Source organism: Camelus dromedarius, chromosome 5 (assembly GCF_036321535.1).
Source record: "Camelus dromedarius isolate mCamDro1 chromosome 5, mCamDro1.pat, whole genome shotgun sequence".
NCBI lineage: Eukaryota > Metazoa > Chordata > Mammalia > Artiodactyla > Camelidae > Camelus > Camelus dromedarius.
The window spans coordinates 16,770,235-16,790,248 of NC_087440.1; the positions used below are offsets into that span (position 1 = coordinate 16,770,235).

Genomic DNA, 20,014 nt, shown 5'->3' on the forward strand with positions numbered 1-20,014 from the left:
GGAGAGGGAGGTGCACGGGCATTAACCAGGCTCTTCCGGTCTTAGTCGGCAACAGCTGGCCAGGGCTCCTTTCCCTTTGTCTACGTTGGCCTAGAAAATGCAGGCTTTGCTAAGTGCAGCTCTGAAGTCAGCTCTAGATGAATGTTCAGACCCCCCAAGAGGTGTGCTTAGGAAGACAGGAAGTGAAGTCATGCAAGGAAAAAGACTTTTCACTTCAAAATACATGTGCAGGAAGACTGAGACAATTCACTCTGGATGATTATGCTAATAACACAGAGGTGGGCGCTGTGCCTCTTGTCCCCTTTCAATATTCCCTAGAAGGAGGAAAGGGGCTCAGAGATTTGGGGGTGGGGAGGGAGACGGTACTGTGGCTTCCGCAGCCACTTGCCAAAGCCTCTGAGCGAGGGGCTCGGAAAAGTGGACGTGTTACCACTGGCATGTGCCATTGTCCCCAGACACATGCGAGACAATGTCAGCCCTCACTTCTGGCTCTAAATTGAAAAAACACTTCCTCTCCTTCTGCCAGCACCATTTTCCCTCCTACTCACCCCTGGAGTCGGACACAGTTTCCATTCCAAGGAGACCCGGCAATGATTCCAAGGAGACTGGGTAACATATTCCAGTGAAAGAACTGGCAGACAGCGTGAGACGGCACGGGGATAAGTTCAGGCTGAAAAGAATTAGGAAACATTTTTAAGTTACCCTTTGAAGTTTTTATTGCCTTATCATCAAACGGCTTCTCTTCTTTGACTGCAGATTGATTTTTCTGACTATGAAAAAGTGTTTCCTCTCATTTATGATAATCAAACACAGTCTTAGTCAACGGGCACCTTCTCTTTCTGAGCCATACTACTGCACATATCATGGAATTACCCTACTCTCCCCATCTGACAGGACCCCCAAGATAACATTAGTCTTGCTCTCATATTATTTTCCCTATGTTGCCATTCCAAACATACAGCTGCAGGGGATTATATCATTATTTGCCTTTGCTCTAGACAAAGTATATCTCATGAGAGCCTCCTGTCATTTGTCCTGATCCATGCTGCTGTTTGTCAGAACACCCCCTCTGAAATTGCCTGCTTCTCTAAGATGCCAGAAAAAAAAAATATTTCATGTCAACTTAAAGTTAAGTCATTATAAATCCCACAGAATGGGGCACACTTGGGATTTTATTTTCCTCTAAGTATAATGCCCTTTCTAATACTCAAAGTGGTTGGACATGAAGAAGAGTCTTTTGTCATAATAGTTCCCCTCTAGTCCCTGGCACCTTAGAAATGAGTTACCAAAGGTTTTTTTTTTTTTCCCTATCTAATTGTATAGTGTGTGATGAGAAGGCCAACCTCAGATTTGGTTCAGTGTTCACACCTGAGTGCAAAAGTGGGTTAACATCCTTCCTGGGTGGAGACAGGGTGTTAGACCCCGAATCAGAAACCCTGGAGCCTTGCCCTACGATTGCTTTGGTTTGATTGGGTTCATGGTCCCAAACACATCTCAGCCTCCCTTAGACACAGGCAGTTCATTTGTAATCTAACAATGTGTTAGGTCACTTTTGTTTTTGCAGCTTCTCAGTATCATTCCCATCCATCTTTCTTCTGCCATCTTCTGTGCCCATTACCTGGCTGTTTTGGCGATGGCCTTTTAACCTCACTGTCGCAGACATCAGATTAATATCAATATTCCTGAAGCTCAGCTCTGGGGATGTTACTCTTTGCCCCAAACTCTTCCACAGCTGGCCATTTCTTCTCTGGCGTTTCGGACCCTGCAGAGTGAACCGGCAACCTGCAGTTCCATAATAGTGGCCAGCAGTTTCCTACATGTCCTTTACACTCCAGTCTATTTGAACTTTGGCTTTGCCATTTTCTGAATATGCCCTGTGCCTTCTTTGTATTTTCAGGGCATATCACATAATGCACAGATTTCTATATTTGTCTTATTCCCCTACTGGATGGTTACCTTCCTGAACATAATTGCTACCATTTATTGACCAAATATTCTTCACCGTGGACTATGAGATACTTTACATCCATCAACTCTAAATGTTATAATAACATAAGGTGGATATTATCATCTTTATTTTTCAGATGGAAAGATAGACTCAAGAGTAGTTAAATGATGTCCTCAAGGTCATGCAGCTAGCATAGTTGTCTCATCTATATCATCTAGGAAAACACTGAACTTAATGAATGATGGTGCTGGCACTTGCCCAGCACACAGATAGCAGGCAATTAGAAGCATGAGTGAATTCATGCTGGTGATTTTGTACCTTAAACATAGGCCCCTTATTTTAGATAACTGCCACCAGGTGGCAGTAGTTCACCGCAGCCATAAGATTCACTAAATGGAACAGAAGAGAGGAAGGGACCCTGGAGATTATCTGATGCACTGTCCTTACTTTTATGCTAAGAAAATTGAGGAGCTGTAAAGTTATTTTATTTACTCAAGATCTTTTAGTTAGTAAAAGAGCAGAACTTAAACTTAGGTCTAAAATTCCCCAAGCTAGTGTTTTTCCATTTGACCAACTTGTATATTTTTTTCTTCAAAACTTATAATTTATAGTCATAATTTTCCCACATATTTTCAATATTAAAATATTCAATAAATAGTAAATGTAATCAAAATTAAACAAAGGTAGTTTATCATAAAATTTTAAGTGCTTTTCTTATCCAAATAATGTAGTTTACATGCTAAAAAAAAAGTTAAAATACTGATAATGCAAAAAAGAAAAAAATTACCAGCAATTGGAACAGCCAGAGAGGCATTATTTTGGAATATATTCTTCCAGTTTTCTTTACTCATCTGTAAAACCCATTTTAAAAAATTAGAATCAAACCAAGACATAATTTAATAATTTTTTAATCTTAAATTCTCTCTATAATCTTACTTTCATAGCTATTAAATATTTTCTTTAGGAGACCTCTTGGATCTTTAAAAATTCTCCCAACTCAACAATGTTTAGTTGCTAATAAGGGGAGACCATTTTAAATATATTTTTGTTTTTCTTCATATACTTAAGACAATTCCCTTGGTGAAAAATTGAGTTTCATTCACATATTTCCCTTTTCTCATTCTCTTTTCAATAAGGAACAGAGCAATGTCAAAACACTGCACATAATCCATCTCTCAATGGTGTGTCTTTTTAGCAAAAGGTATTTTATTTCCGCTTTGAGATGTTCCTCCTCACGTCACCTCACCTCTCTTCTTAGGATGATGATACAATACTAGAGAGTATTTTTCAGCTAAAAGGATCAAGTCAGTTATGTAAAATAGTATACTTTAGATTAATAAGCAGAAGACAAAATGGCTCCAAATGCCTGATCAAAGATCACAGTATTGTCTTTACTTGAGTGATTACATGCCTCTTAGCATGAGTTTTACATGTAAAACTTCCTGTATATCCAGGGATACTGAGTCTACAAATATTACTAAAATTATCATTGAATTTTGGCCCAGATGATTCCTATCCTCTGTAATCAGCAATTCTTGTGACTGACAGTCTATCACCATTACTTAGGGTGTGTAGTAGAGGTTCGCAGTAGGGAAAGGGAGCTGGGGGACTGTTGGTATCCTCCTATCAGGGACCACTGCTGGAGCCGAAGATGCAGGCGGGGAAGAAGGGCAAGTGAGAAACAGGACCAAGTGTGATTTGGGGATGGTCAAAGCCAGAGGATTGGGGCAGGCAGAAGCCCTGCTGAGAATGCTTTATTTGACAACTTGGACTCTATAATCACGTAATTATGCCAATTAAGTCCAAGGTCCATTAATCCTAAATACAAAACTCCAAGTACCTACATATCTTAGCCTTCTTTAATAAGATAGAAAATGAACTTGAGGAAATAATCTTTTGCCATCTCCAGTAGGATGGAGATGGTCATGAAGCAGGAAATCCAGGGGTTGGGAAGATCCTTGGAAATTCAAACCTTAGGCTTCACCGTCCCCCACCCAATCCAGCTAGGTCACCTGTTTGAATACTAGTCCGCAGCTTCTTCTGCAGACAGCTACCAACGTAAATGAACGGATGGAGCATCAGATTGGTTTGTAGGAGTCCCCCTCATTACTTCTCTTCTGATGTATACCAAGGGCAGGAGTGGACAGTGGGCATTGCTAGTAAGTGAGGCAGACGTGTCAACGGAGAGGAAGACTGCCTGGTTCCAGCCTGGGAAGAGACGGATGAAATGGTCATTGCTGTTCAATTTGTAGTAAACTGATAATCATAAAGTGCAGCCCTGCATGTGAAAATGCCTCTCTTTGGCCATCAGTAAAAACCGGTTTACTTTCTAGTGGAAAGGAAGACATGCCCTAATAAAGTGATGCTCTCTGGTTTTCCTTTGCTACCGACCAAATCTAGCTGATTGAAATAAGGCAAAGCTGAAATGAGCTCAGGGGCCAAGCCTTATGAACACAGGATCCCACCACCTAGAAAACCAGTGCAGACCACTACTTAGGTGTTCCTGATCTGTAGTTACTCACTGTACCATCCACTTGTCTTACACACTTTTCTAAATGTTACATTTCATAATAAAACAAAGTAAAAATACTGTAAAATATTCAAACTTTGCAAATGTAACAGAAAATGTCTCCAATAATCCCAGCCCGACTGTACTGTACTCTTCCACATGGCATTTGCTTTTTTTTGTTTGTTTTGCATTCTCCATATGGCATCTGCATTTTCTCTGGTGTTTTAGAGGAGTTCCATGACTCTGCCCTATGCCACTGTTAAGGAAAGATAGCTTTTTTTTTCCCTTCCTCTGTAGGGGAAAACCCAGTTCTTCCCTCCTATGTCTTTCTTCCCCGTGAGTCTCCCTTACTAATCACATAAAACAGTTCACTTCTGGTTGTCAAATGTGTGGTGCCTTTTTCCCACACCAAGCGATTCTGTGCAAATTGACTCAATGCTGACACTGTGTACTTGGAGACAGCCTCAGATACCACAGGTTAAAGGCTCAGTTCCATAAGACTGACCCTCCCCCACCGACCCCCTCCCACCCCAACACACACACACTTCCGACCCCAGCCGCAGGCCCAGGTCATCACCTGGGCTTCTCACCAGCTACAGATGACACGTTCCAAAGACCCTCCCTCCTTGGTTCAATTAATTTGCTAAAGCAGCTCACAGAACTCAGGAAAACACTTATGTTTACCAGCTTTTTTTTTTTTTAAATGAAAGAATATGATAAAGAATACAGATGAAAACCCAGGGCAAGATATGTACAAAGGGGCAGTTGCCACTCCCTGTCTGGATACACCACCCTCCCAGCACCTCCATGTGCTCACCAACCTGTGAGCTCTCCAAGCCCTGTTCTTTTGGGGATTTTATGGGGCCTTCATCACGTAGGAATGACCCATCATTAATTCCATTTTCAGCCCTTCTTCCGTCACAGGAGAATGGGGGAGGGGCTGAAAATTCTAAGCTTCTAATCATGGCTTGGTCTTTCTGGTGACCGGCCCTCATCCAGGGGCCCACCCAGTCACCCTGTTAGAACAAGACACTCTAATCACCCACGAAATTACAAGGGCTTTAGGAGCTCTGTGCCAGGAACGGCGGTCAGAGACCAATATATATTTTTTCTATTATATCACAGCCACTATCTTCTATAGATTAAACCCACTGACGCTAGCTTCAGTCCTTCAGGTCACGTGTGACAAGCCTAATTTCTTTTCTGAATCCTTAGAATCTAAGAACATCTATCACATCCTAGGCCCCTTCTCTAGCCAGGCCCTCCCCAGACATTCCTCCCATTGCAGCAAATTCTTCTCCAAACCCCCAGTCTTTCATCTAACCCTCATGGATATCATTCCAAGCCTCTACCTGTAGAGTAGCTTCAGACCTAAGCATCTTCCTTTAAGTGTGGTACCCAGATGGAAATATATTCCTGGTATGAACCAGAGGATTTTCATTAACTATCTCTTCCATTCTATATTGTACCACTTGGGAGACTGAAGATACGGCAAATAACATGGGCTTTGAAGCTGTAGGACCTGAGTTTTAACACTGTTCTTCGTAAGCTGAAATGTTAAGCAGGTTACTGAATGTCTCTGAGCCTACTTTTGTCACCTATAAAAAGAGTGTTTTATCCATTCTCCCACAGGTATGCGATGAGAAAGAAATTTGTAAACGTGAATATAGTGGACTTAGGGTTAACAGCGTAAGCTCAGGCCACATCTCTTGGTAGTCACATCATGCTTTGTTCTCAGTCAACTGTTACTATGTATTGGTCACAGATCAGAGAACAGAATCCACTCTGGCTAGTTAAGCAGAAAAGGATTTACTTAAATTTTACTGGCTTCATAAGTGATTTATACCATGATGCAGTACACACACGCATAAATATGTAATTCAAATAAGCTTCACATGTTTACCCATCTGACATGTTGTCCTCTGCTTTTTTTCTATTCAATTTTTAAAAATGCTAGTTATGACCCACTGAGTTGATTTCATGACTAATGAATTGTGACCCAGTTACATTTCCAAAGTAATGTAAAATTCTACACTGCAGGGTATCAAATGGCCTAGAGAATCACTGAATGGACAGAAGAAACAAACTCTAGTCTGTGCTTCCAAGAACTAGGTGGCCTAGGGAGCTGCCAGCCCAGAAGCACTCCATCTGTATGACCCATCCCTGCACAAAGATGCCTCTGGAGTCTCACTCTAGTGCATCTGTCTGATTGACAAAGCCTAGGTAACCCCCAAAGCCCTGGTGCAAAAGGGTCTGGGAAATGCAGAAAAGGAAAGAACACTAAGAAGTTTGCAAAAGATGTTAGTCAAGCTAATTCATGCTACTTAGACATACTCAAAGGTACTTGGACACACCCAGTGGCCTAAGCACACCTCATTACATCCATTTTATCCCTATTAAATTGCATATTTTCTTAGATACAGCCTATTACTGCTACTACAGTGAGGGAAACTCACATATTTACTTGAGAGAAAGAAATTGAGAACATACCAATTGGAAATTCCAAGTTACATTTCCTTTCACAAATACAGCTCTATCAGTCAACCTGAGGTCTACCAAAAAGGAAAGTTAAAAAAAAAAACCAAAAAAACTGAACTAAAAATAAAAAAATAAACTGATCATACATCTCAGCAATGTTCTCCTAGGACAATCTACCCCAGCAATAGAAACCATAAGCAAAACAAAACAACTGATGGAATGGGAAAAAATTTTTGCAAAAGATGAGACTGACAAGGGCTTAATTTCCAGAATATATGAACAGCTCATACAACTTAAAAAAACAAACCCAATACAAAAATGGGTAGATCTAAACAATTCTCCAAATGAAGACATACAAATGGCCAACAGGCACATGAAAAAACGCTCAATATCGCTAATTATCAGAGAAATGCAAATCCACAACTTCAACAAATTGCAAGGGGGCTCCTCTGCCACCTATGAAATTCTGACCTAGAAGCAGGCCTACGAATGGTTTAGCACCAGATTCCCCACGAACGTAAGATGCACGACGAGCAAGGGGGCAGCCACCTTTCCAGCTGTGCCCCATGTCCCAGGATAAAGGGGTCTCCACACCAGACCCTGGTCCCAATGCCACCTCACACCAGTCAGATGGCCATCATTCAAAAGTCCACGAACCATAAATGCTGGAGAGGGTGTGGAGAAAAGGAAACCTTTCTACACTGTTGGTGGGAATGCAGTTTGGTGCAGCCATTATGGAAAACAATATGGAGATTCCTCAAGACTAAAAGTACACTTACCTTATGATTCAGGAATCCCACTCCTGGGCATATATCCAGAGGGAACCTTAATTCCAAAAGATACATGCACCCCAATGTTCATAGCAGCATGATATACAATAGCCAAGACATGGAAACAACCTAAATGTCCACTGACAGATGACTGGATAAAGAAGTTGTGGTATATTTATACAAAGGAATACTACTCAGCCATAAAAAATAAAATAATGCCATTTGCAGTAACATGGATGGACCTGGAGATTGTCATTCTAGGTGAGGTGAGAAAGAGAGGAAAAAAAAACAAAACACCATATGCTATCACTTATATGTGTAATCTAAATTAAAAAAAAAAAAAGACAAACTTATTTACAAAACAGAAACAGACTAACATAGAAAACAAACTTATGGTTATGGGGGGAGGAATAAATGGAGTTTGAGATTTGCAGATACTAATATACATCAAGTAGATAAAACAAACTTATACCATATACACAGGGAACTATATTCAATATCTTGTAATAACTTATGGTGAAAAAGAATATGAAAACAAATATATGTATGTTCCTATATGACTGAAGTATTGTGCTGTACACCAGAAACTGACACAACATTGTAAACTGACTATACTTCAATAAAAACATATTAAAAAAGCAAAACAAAAACTGAGAATGATCTTCTTCCCAGCCTCACAAAGAATCTTAAGTTTAAAAAACATTTTTTAGACCAATGATGAGAAGGGAAGAACCAGAAATAACTTTAATACAGGTTTCTTGGGGGATCTGTAATTGATGTGCATTTAATTAAAAAAAAAAAGAAACTGCATGAGGTCACCACAGATTCATGTAACAATCAACTGCAGAAAAACACAGGAAAGTTAAATTTCTATGCAATCTCAGCAGAGGCACCCTTTCCTTGATCATAAGAGAACCAAATATTTTTAGAAGCTATTAAGTTTACAGAAGTACAAAACACCAAGACACTTTAAGCAAAGTTTTTATTTTGAAGGAAAAAGTACATTTTCTCATTTTTTGTTCTTGGCATAAATTTTAATTCTTTCCAGTGGAACCAAAACCTCCTGAGCCCCTTTCAGTGTCATCTAACACCTGAAAAGACACAAAGGGGAGTAAGCCATGCAGTTAACTTCAGATCCTCTTCCAGTTCTCTCCAGCTCCTAATTTGTAGGACTTTTATCTGTGCTATACCATTTTTTTTTTCAAAAAGGAGATTACAGAAAGAAAACAAAATGTTTTTAAAAGTTCCATAAATTAAAGTATTAAATAATTTTCAAAAAAGCTAAGGGAACAGAATTTCACAGCATATTTAAATGGTTTATTATCCAAAGCAATGCTATATAACAGCTATGGAAAACATTTCAAGGAGTTCTAAACTAAGATTTTAATATTGCTTAAAATAGGACTAGTCACATATTCCACTACAGATGGTCTGACTATGATTTTTCAATGTTATGATAGTGTGAAAGGGATATGCATTCAGTAAAAACTGTGCTTTGACTTTTGACATTTTCCTGGGCTAGTGATATGCGGCATGACACCCTTGCGATGCTGGGTGAAGTCTGTGAGCTGCAGCTGCCAGTCAGCCACGCCATCACGAGGGTAAACCACTGATGCACTTACAACCAGTCTGTGCTCATACAGCCATTCTGCTGTTCACTTGCAGTACAGTGTTCAATAAGTTACATAAGATAGTCAGCACTTCATTATAAAACAGACTTTGTGTTAGATGATTCTGTCCAACTCTAGGCTAATGTGTTCTGAGCACATTTAAAGTAGAACAGGCCAAGCTATGATGTTCAGAAGGTTAGGTATATTAATATTTTCAACTTATGATATTTTCAATTTACGATGGATTTATTGGGACATAATCTCATTGTTAAGTTGAGGTAGAGCTGTATTTAGTTACAAATAGCATATTAAATTCTCAAAATTTTATTTTTCTTTCACTCAAGATGTTACATCATTTATTCCCTACTCAGCTTTTATGATACTTACTTGAACTTCCTCTATTTCTGGGTAAAAAATCCGTTCACAAATGAGCTGTGCAATTCGATCACCCTTTTTGACTTCAAAGGAAAAAAAAAAACAATTTATTCCTCATATTTTATTGATGCATTCTCTAAATCCTGTCTTGTACCATACAATGAGAATATAGGTGTTAGTATGTGTTATTTAGACATACATTACCTGGAAATCTCACTGCATTTATGTGACCATATGTATTTAACATACCTTCAAACTTTTCTTTGCCAAAATTAAATAGTACAACACCAACATTTCCTCTATAATCTTCATCTATGACACCAGCTGGAGGAAATAAAAATAATATTAGCTTGGTTTATGGTACCAAAACACTAAGGGTGTATGATTACTTCAAAATCATCCTTATGCAGCTCTGAGACTTTTATCCTTACAACATGTGAATCTTGCTCTGATACTGCACAAAGCCTCAAATCTAAGAGATATTACCAAAATGCAAATAAAGAGAATTTAGAAAATGGTCCTAATATTCCAACCTGCCATCCTTACAAATGGTGACCATTTCTTACTCTAAACTGAGAGTGGGCACTTAGCGTCTCAGACGAGTTATCCTAAATTGCTCTCTCCAAACCTACTGTCTGTCTGCTGCACACCTGCCAAAACGGCTAGGAGAAAATTATGATTTGGGTTTTAAAGGCTTTTCCTGGTAGCAGCTTCCTGCTAATATCCAGATTGAAATATGATTGAGTCATAAATAAAAATGTCAAAAAGCCTGAAGATCTGCAGAGGAATAAGTCAATGCTGACATTGTTAAGCAGCAGTCTAGCAAATATCAGAACATTCCATTTTTATAATAAAAATGGAGCTGAACTGTTTAGTTCCCATTCTTCCTCTCCTTTTAATCTGAGCCACCATCCTTTCTTAGAGCATGCTCTCTCAGAAGACATTAGCACATAGCGTAATAATGAGTCCACTTTGAGAATTAGTCGCTGTTTGAGATCGCAAACACAAGGGCAGCAAATCTTTGCAGGAGAGAAACTGGAGCCAGAGCCCGGCCTTGGCCCAGAGAAGTACATTTACCAGACTTGTTAAGTGTCTATCTTTGGGCCAGGAATCTAAAACATTTCCATAAACACAAGCACAGATAATATAGGTGCACCAGGCCTTCTCATTTCCTTTTTCTAATATTGAGACATAATTCACAATTTAATAGTTTTTAGCATATTCAGAGTTGGGCAAACATGACCACAATCAATTTTAGAACATTTTCATTACCCCAAAAAGAACCCCCCCCACCCATTAGCAGTCACTCCCCTATCCTCTCCAACCCCTCATGCCAACACAGGTTAATTCCTTCTCTGTTTATAAAATCCTGGATAGGATTCATGTGAGTCTAATCAAATGTAGCTCCATGTCATATCTTACACCTTATTAACACCCTGCCTCTTAAAAAAAAAAAACAAAAAAAAACTCTTATCAAAGAATTGAAAAAGAAAAAAAAAAGAATCAGGAATACAGCTGAATAGGTACTAATGCAGGTTGGTCAGACTCACGATTATTTTAAGATCAACTGAAAGAATTTTTTTTTCTTTCTCAGAACAAAGGTAAGCATTCTCTTTCAATTTTCTCATATAGGAAAAAAAAAAAAGCAAAAATTTTTAAAAGTTCCACCATGGGGAAAAATACTCAGAAAAACCAACATTTTAGAATTTTCCAGTGGATTACAGTCAAAGGTTAAATGAACCCCTGAGCTTTATGAATGAATTACTGGGGATAAGTGAAACTGAACTTAAGCACTTCTTAAAAGGTTCCTGCCGTAACACTTTTAAGAGTTTGAATTAAAGATAAACACATTTTTAACAGTGAAAAGGGTGAATATAAAATTGGGGGAAGTGGTTCATATCATGTCTAGACTGAAGGAAACAGTCTATTCTTTCTTGGTTGTACAGCAATAAAACTTTGACCAATTCAAAGAATACTGAAGCCTGGCATCTTTCCCCACTGCCAGTTGACGGTTAAATTAGTCCTTAGTATGTATTGAAAGAATGGATATAAAGATGGCACCAGCTGTTTTCTATATTATCTATATGTAGAAAGTTTCAGCTGCAGGGACAACTCAGAGCAGAGCTAAGGAAGAAACCAGTCGGTAGTAGGTCATTCCATGCTGGGACAAATGACCACAGGAGGCCTTGGCATTGTCACGCGGGAGTGTTGAAGTACAGCCTGGCCCTCACTTACAAGGACAGTGTGGACTGATTGCCTTCTGAACTCTTCTTCCTATTTCACTAGAAAATGTTTGGATTACCCAAATAGTATAAACACATATGAAGTAAAAGCCAATAATGTTCCCTGACCCTTCCTCAGGTCACCAATGTTACAGTAACGTAGTTTACCTATTTCTTTTCTACCTAAAATATCATAGATAGCCTTTGAGAGTAATATATCTAAATCTTTGTCATTCTTTTAGATCCAAGATATGGAAATACAACACCATTATTTCTATGTAACTATCCTCTTACAAAGCATCAGACATTCAAGTTGTTTTCACATTTTCACTATAATAAACAAAGCAGCCCTTTACATACGTCCTAATGTATGAGTGCTTTTGACTCTCATCAAATAGTTTCAAAAAAGCACTTTCCTGGGCCAAAGGGTGTGTATCTTTTAAATTTTAACGAATATTGCTAAATAATGTTGCAAAAAGGTGCAGTAATTCACACTTCTGTCAGCAATAGTTAAGAATGCCCACATCCAAAGTCCTTGACAGATAGAAGCAATCTTTTTAAATCTGGCCAACATAATGAGTAAAAAATGGTATCTCATGGTTTTATTTGCTTTTTCCTCATGACTACCGAGGCTGGACTTCTTTCCTCTGTATGTTCATTGCACATTTGCATGTCCTCTTCTGTATTTTGCTTATGTTCTTTTTTCTTATCTGTTTGGGGATTTAATTCTTTTTCATGTGACTTGCAAGTATTTCCTTGTTTACTTGATGGTATCTTCTACAATACAAATAACACTCCCTTTCTGCAAAGTCCTTTGCTATGTATCTGTATAGTAGTCCTGTCACACTCATATGGTTGGGTGTCTTGAATTCTGCAAAGCCAAGTGATCTACCTGGATTTTATGCTTTTATGCTGGCACACAGAAATGTGAAAAATTCTTAACTGAAAGAAATGAAGTCGTCTGAAGTCAATTAAAATGTATGGCAGAAAAAAAAAGGACCCTTAATACTTTTTTTAAAGCATGAATGCCAACAGTATAAAAAAAAAATCCAATAGTTCCAAGTTCATTTGTTACTACTCAAAGGCAAACTGACTTTCAAGAAAAACCCAAGACATTCCTTTTCTACATCAGGGACATAAACATCAGGGGTACTTCTCTTCATGAGAAAGCAGAAAGTATTTTGAAGTTATCACTGGAAAAATCATGCATTGGAACTGGCAGAGTGATTAACTAACTTGAGGCAAAAGTTTTACTGTGTCAAGACTTTGGCATGTCATTTGTTGGAAACCTTCTTTAGTGAAAAGTATCCACACCTACCAGATGTGAATTCTGAACGGAATCCTGCATACTCAACTTTTCCCTTTGACCCTTATTTACAGCCTGGGAATTCTAACAACATCCCTCTTCTGAAATAAAAACTATGGCCAACTATGATAAACCTTGTGCCTAAGAGACATTTTTAAGATACTCTGCATCCAAGAACACACCACAATGTGATTGTATAAATAATACCACACCAACCACCAGGCAAACTAACTTTCCATTTCTTTTACATGAATTTTTTTTTCAGAGGGTTGTTTTAAACAGAGCAAAAGTAACAAAGTTAGGGGAAAAAATTTCCACGTAAGAAAAAAAAAAAAAAAATCTGAGAAGTCCCTAGGGGACTGGAAGTACATGCCAAGCAGTGTTAGATGCTTTAGATACAATGTGATTCAATCCCCCCACCCTTCAGAGGCAGGCACAATAATTTTCATTTTACAGATGAGGAAACTGAGGCTCAGAAAAGCTGAGTAATACCTAGCTAGTTAGTGACCAAGCTGGGACCCAAATCCAGTTGTTCCTTTCACAAGTCTTTGAAATTTATTTAAAAATATATACAGTCTTTTGGATCCTTTAGTAATAGTCCTATATGACCATGCTTGGCCTTGTAAAAGTATTTTTGGAAGTCAAGCACAACTGAGCCCAGGCAATCCTCAACCCCAGAGGGCTGTCCATCCCTGCCATGTCACACTCAGCATCTCTTTAGTCCCTAAGAACTACTTTTGGGCTCCCGTCTTGCCCCACAGCACCACCTAGTGACACCAAGGGGAGACGGTGCAGGGACAGGCCTCAGCTGGTGCTGAACCCCTGAAGCGTAAGTAGGTTAACAGTGAGCTAACTCAGGACAGTGCTCTCCTGGTGGGGGGAATGAGGCAGGGTGATCCACAGCATTTACCTGCAGTGGAAGAACAAGAGGATAGGAATCACATGGGTGGAGATTCCAGTTTTTAACGTGTCAACTTAGGCTCATCTCTGAGCCAGTTTTGTCAGTAGCTTTGTAGAAATGGCAGGAGGTGGAGAATCTAGCATACCCACTTATCAGAGGGCCAAGATTTCCCGTTAGTGAAGCACTCACTACGATTACTTAAATAATGATATAAAAGCTTTACCTTCCCTTATAATAGCAAACTGTCTTCTATAAATAGAGTCACTTTTGGACTAAATGCTGATTATTCCCAAACCAAGGCAAAAATTCTATCAATCAGATAGTGCCTAGTGAGCTTATTAATAAAATAACATGCATTTCAATTTCACATAATGGTCATTAAAAATTAGACATAAGCAAATAGCATTTGACACTCTATCACAAGTGTCTATTACTTCAGAGATAGAAATTTCTAAAAGGCAAGACAAAAGTCATTTCCTTTTCTTGAGGATAAAGATAAAATTTGTCATTTGATTATTACCTCTTAAGCAAAAACAAAGTAAATACTTGCAAATATTTACAGAATACAAATGAAAATGTATTACCTCCCACATCTATGAAGTGTTTTGCAGCCAAGCCTGAACGTGGAGCTGCAAAACAAAGGAGCAATTAGCTATTTTAGGAGGGAAGGGCAATATCGGATATAATCAACACAATCTAAGCACATCACTCTCATCTCCTATATATCTGTATCTTAATCTTAGCAGACCGTTCTGAATTAAAGAATCTATTTATCACACTGTATTACCAAAGCAAGAAAAACCAGTTTAAAAAATTTGACGAAGCTTAATTCAAAACCAACTTAAACCACTTATTATGACATCAAGGCAACTGCAGATCTGTGGTGGTGGAGCCATGGACTGCTGCAGTGAACTCAAAGGTGAACAAGCGAGGGCAGTCGTAGAAAAACTCTGCGCAGAAGTCTGGGCACAGATGGAGGGCGGGAGCTGACAGTGACGCCGGGCTGAGGGAGAGGACTTTTGTTTTAAGATGGGAGATCTGAGTAGCAATGTGGATGGGAAGAAGGCGGAGAGACAGGCATGGACCCAACCAAAGAGTAGCAGAGATGAGCCTGAACTTGAGACTCCTGCTTATGACTCAGAGGCCAAGACAGGTCTCTGAAACAAATGAACCAGAGTAAGATAAAAAGGCCTAACAGTTAAGCAAAATGCCAAAAACTAAACCTTAACAACTCAATTCCACTATGCTTTTTATTCTTTAAAACAAAAAATTAAAAGCTAAGTTTATACCTTATTCTTGCTGACTTGAACATCAGGCCTATCATTAAATTATCTTAGCTTCTAGTCTTTTATTCCAGAATAACTTAAGTCAGGCACTTTGTAAACAAAAGCTATTCCTTCCCTGTTAGTTCACCCCCATCTCCTAATTTCCCCCTCCAAAATACAATGAGGATGTAGTCAATGCTGCCAAAAACAGATGGAGAGAGCGCCTCTCAGTTTTCTTGTAAAGGCTGGAGTATTAGCAGTTCCCAGACTCATGGTTAACAAGATTTCCCTTAGGGATCACAGTTCCATTTGTTCCTTTATCTTTACTCTGAAGTTAGTCAGCAAGTAATTATTGCTCTTGAAAAGAAGTTTTAAACTCTCTCTGCAGTGACAACTGACATGCTGCAGAGAAGGCAGCCCTGTTGGCTTGCACTGCATTTCGTCCTCTCTCCACCCCCGGCAAGGAGCTTCCCTCTAGTGCACTGAACAAGCACCCCTTACCCGACACAGCCGTGGGAGGACACCCAAAGCAGGGGAGGCTGAGGGGCCTGAAACACTCTGCGACCAACAGGAGTCAGAAACTTTACTCTCCTGATATCAAATGCCATGAGCCCTTACCCTAAGCCTGCCTCTTTTTTCTTGTATAACAAATATTAACCATTCTCATCACTGTCTTCACAAAGAAATCTGACTTCATATGCAATCTGACCCTTCATGGGGGAGTTGGTGGTGAGACAGCTAAAAATCATCTATATTTTCAGCTCTTCTCACAGTGAGCAGTCGTGAGAACAACCTCCTGGGCCAACATGAAGCTCCTAAAATCTTAAGTAAGGAATCAGAGAGGAAAAAAAAAAAAAAAAGCAGCGATGGAGGCAAAAGCTGATCCGTGAAGTTTTCAAATAGCTGCAGCTGCCACCACAGGTGGCACATCTTTACTTTAGGACACAGGCCGAGCAGTATCCCTTCCCTCACTTATACCCCAAACAAAACTAAGATGAAAGAACTTATCACGAAAGAAGAGCTTGACTCAGGTACCTGTGTCTTAAATCACTTACCTACTCTCCCGTAGCACCCAGAAGGAAGAGCTATCTGAATGTCGGTTTTCACAAGGGCCTTCTCCATGGGTGGTACTGTGTAATCGTAGGCACTAGGAAAATATTGAAAGAGAACAACTGGTATTTAGACATAGTAATTCTCTGTGCATTTTTTGGTGAAGGAGGTCACAACATGTAAATGTTTTCTCCCCTGAACAAAATTTTATTGGCACTATTTTTATTTAGTGGGGGGGGGGGGATGAGAGGCAGATTAAAAGGAATATGCTCCATAATAAAGAACCAAGAAAGAAGGATAGATAAGAGCTAACATTTATTAAGCTCTATGTGCCAGGCACCGTTCTAATTACTTTGTGTAACTCATTTTATTCTCACAACAATCCTCTAAGTGACTAGGGAAAACATGCAGAAGTAAGGGAGAAAATGGATGGACAACATAAGCAGAGGGAGGGACAGCTGTGTTGCATCTGTTCTGATTCTTGGTAGTTTACCAAACTTACTAAGCAATGGCCATAAACTTCACTGGCTGGGGGAGAGCGCGGACCACTGTGAATCCCTGGAGATGGACGCTACCGAGCAACTGATTCTCTAAGGTCCACCCAGCAAGTGCTTCCATTACGGTAGCCCCCTCCTTGATAGAAATTTAAAATTTTACAATAAGCAGAACTGGAAGTTACTCTGGAGCCCTTAGTAAAGACAAGTAAAGCAGTGCTATTTCTACTTTTGTCATCGGAATTTCCCGTCTTGAAATAGTTACAACTCTAATTTATTTGAAGAGACCAGTTATTTCCATGTCTATTTCAGTGTACAGAAAATCACCTGTTTATTAGGAGGATGCTTATAAAGTATCTTAAAGTCTCTCCGAAGACTTACAACGGTGCCCAGATACGGTGTAGTCAGTCTTCATGAGTCTACTTTTATTCATGAAAACTAAGGGGCTGAACTGTAACCCTTTCAGCTGCAAGTCTATACCTTACTTTTTTTCTTTCTTTCCTCCCACTATCATCACATACTCCCTCCTCCTGTACTTATGACTTAGACCAGTGGTTCTCACATTAGAATCACCTGGGACGCTTGAAAATAAATCCTTAGGCTTGGGATTTAGTCATGTAATAAACACCTGCTCCCCCCAGTATCACTTTTCACCTACCTTAATGATTCTAAGAACTGGGGACAGTAGTCAAGGGCGGGGAGGGGAAGCACTGAATTCAGGGTCAAAAATCCTATTATATTCAAGCCCTTGGGCAATCAGTTCATCTCTTCACAAACTCCCACATCTGTAAACAGTAACACTTAGCTACTTCAGGATTGCTGTGAATATTAAATAAAGTTGCACATGGGGCAGTTTTTTAGTACAGGTAAAGTGCTGTACAAAAGAGAATGTGGTTGTATTACCAACATTCCTGTTTTTCATATTCAGACCCTTTTGGAAATTTCCAGTCCTTGGAGCGAATTAAATATGGACACACAGAGAAATTTTACTAACCCTTTAAGGTAAAAGCAGTGTTCGTTAATCTTTCTTAGGTATCTTATTACCTAAGAACCTAGTCTCCCACCATGGCCTTTCTTTCTATGATTACGGCATCACTCTCAGGCCACTCCTTGAAGATCAAGGTGGGCCTTATTTATCTCTACCTTCCACTTAGAGAAGGTACAATAAATGTTGCAGAATAAATAACACCTGGGCGGACATTTATTTACCATCCCACACTCTGCCAAAATCCGTACTGAATTTACGATAAAGAGGAAAATTTTAATGTTCAACATTTAAAAAAAAAAAGACGGAAACCCTACATAAAGCAAAATAGCGTCTGTTTCTGTACTTTTAAGGGACTGTTTCAAGTTGTGTCAGAAGGGCGGAATGTAAGCTAACCTGAGAGCTCTACCCCTCGGGAACTGGGACTTCTCCGCGAGGGGTAGGGATGGCGGGACAGAAGGCGGCCTTCTCAGCCTCTGCGCCCGGGCCGGCCTTCCTCGGGGCGCGGGCAGTCAGGGCCCCCACTCACCTGTACAGGTCATAGCCCGCGGCGCGCCCGGACCCCTTGGTCGGGGCGGTGGCGTGCTCCGAGAGCCGGGCAAAGCGGAGCCGTATGCCGCCCTCCTCCGCGGCAGGCCGGGGCCGCTTGCTGGGGGAGACGACTCGTGTCTCTTGAGAGCAGGGCATGGCAGCACCGAAAGTGAGCGCAACAAGGAGGAGGCGGAACAAGAGAGGCACGAAAATCCTGAACTTCCCGCCAACAACTGCCTGCCCCGCCCCCTCCCCTGGACGAGCCCACACTTCTGGCTGAGAGGGGAGGAGGGACTCAAATTTGGGGCTGGAAATCCTTCTCGGAAAAAAGCTTTGGGAATTGAAAGTACTGAGCCTTTTAAAGCTTTCCAAACTCAATGCATGGGCCTAACGTCAGGGGCAGCTTCGACGGCGTCGCCCCCACCCCACAATAAAAAGCCCCCTCTCACCCCCATGAGAGGACTCGAATGGACTCGCTCCCGCACCGCTAGGGCACCGCGCCCTCCCATTTTCCCGCCCCCAAGCGGAGGGGCTTCCCTGGGTCCCGGCAGTTCGCCCGCCCCGCTGTGGCCCTGGGGCGTGGGTAGCGGGCTGGGCTCCCAGCCCCCCCAAGCCTTGGAAAGCATGTCCTTCCGGCCGGGGCCCCGACATTACTGGCGCCGCGGCATCCTTGGCTCAGATTGCGAGCGCTGGACGGCGGCCGCAGCCCCGCGAGCTGCGTGGCTCCCCGCGGGGCGGGCACCAGGGGCTGGCCCGGCCGGGAGAGCCCTGCGGCCTCCGCCCGCGGCCTTGCGCTGCGCGCGCCGTTAAACAACACGCGGAGCAGAGATGGAAGGAAATGGTAGCCAAGCTTTGGACGAGGGCAGAAGGGAGTCATTTGCCCCAGGTTTGGGCGCAGGTTGGCTCAGCTCCTGCAGGCGCGCCCCGGGTCCGCACACGAAAGACGCGGCCCCAGTCAAATGACCTCGGAAGCAGTAACCACCGCCGTCTGACGAGGGGCGCAAGGAGGCGGCGCATCGACCGCCCTCGGCCTGGCGCAGGCCCGGGCCCTCCCCGAACGCGGCGCGCTCGGCATCCTGAATCTCGCTGAATTCCGGCTGCGTCCGGCTCCCTCTGTCTATCTTTCATCTGGCCCTGATTTCCGAGGTCCGGGCCCCGCGTTTCGCTGATTTACCTGGGGCGGCGCCTCCCGCGGCCATGACTCGCCGGGTTCTAGCCTCAGGGGCCCCAAAAGCAGTGGAACTGCATCACCATGCCCGCGACACTCTCTGTGCTCAGTGCTGCGCCCTAGGCGGTGGGCCAGGCAGCGTGTTCGATTTCCTTCCGACGCAGACAGTGCAAGACGGAATGTTGTTTATTCTTAAAGGGCAGAGGACAGGTTCTTCAGGCTAATCGCAGGGACATCTCAGTTAAAATCTTAGCACTCTTTCGGATGACCCCACAGGAGCATAGTGGACGACTCCTATGGCTGTGATACCGGAATTCGAACAAAAATGCTGAGCCACACTGGTATAACTTAAAATGGGGATGAGTAAATAACTTCAGGTAATTGTGAGTTGATTTTTCTAGA

At 41.4% G+C, this 20,014-nt stretch overlaps 1 protein-coding gene and 1 long non-coding RNA gene across 3 annotated transcripts; both read right to left on the reverse strand.

The window, feature by feature from the left end:
- Window positions 1–543: 543 nt before the first annotated feature.
- Window positions 544–4,321, reverse strand: LOC116153330 (uncharacterized). The gene is made up of 3 exons (XR_004137049.2): window positions 3,961–4,321; window positions 2,736–2,799; window positions 544–670 (listed from the first exon to the last, which is right to left on the reverse strand). It is a non-coding gene; the product is annotated as an uncharacterized LOC116153330 (long non-coding RNA).
- A 4,349-nt stretch (window positions 4,322–8,670) lies between these two features.
- DUT (deoxyuridine triphosphatase) lies at window positions 8,671–19,731 on the reverse strand. Of its 2 annotated transcripts, none has more exons than XM_010998628.3 (7): window positions 19,619–19,731; window positions 18,443–18,584; window positions 16,440–16,531; window positions 14,704–14,748; window positions 9,940–10,014; window positions 9,703–9,773; window positions 8,671–8,796 (listed from the first exon to the last, which is right to left on the reverse strand). In XM_010998628.3, the coding sequence occupies exons 1-7, from the start codon at window positions 19,641–19,643 to the stop codon at window positions 8,740–8,742; spliced, it is 507 nt and encodes a 168-aa protein (XP_010996930.1). In that variant the 5' UTR covers window positions 19,644–19,731; the 3' UTR covers window positions 8,671–8,739. The 2 variants fall into 2 exon arrangements, with proteins under 2 accessions (XP_010996930.1, XP_031308963.1); XM_031453103.2 differs by lacking the exon at window positions 19,619–19,731 and adding an exon at window positions 19,099–19,483.
- Window positions 19,732–20,014: the final 283 nt, after the last annotated feature.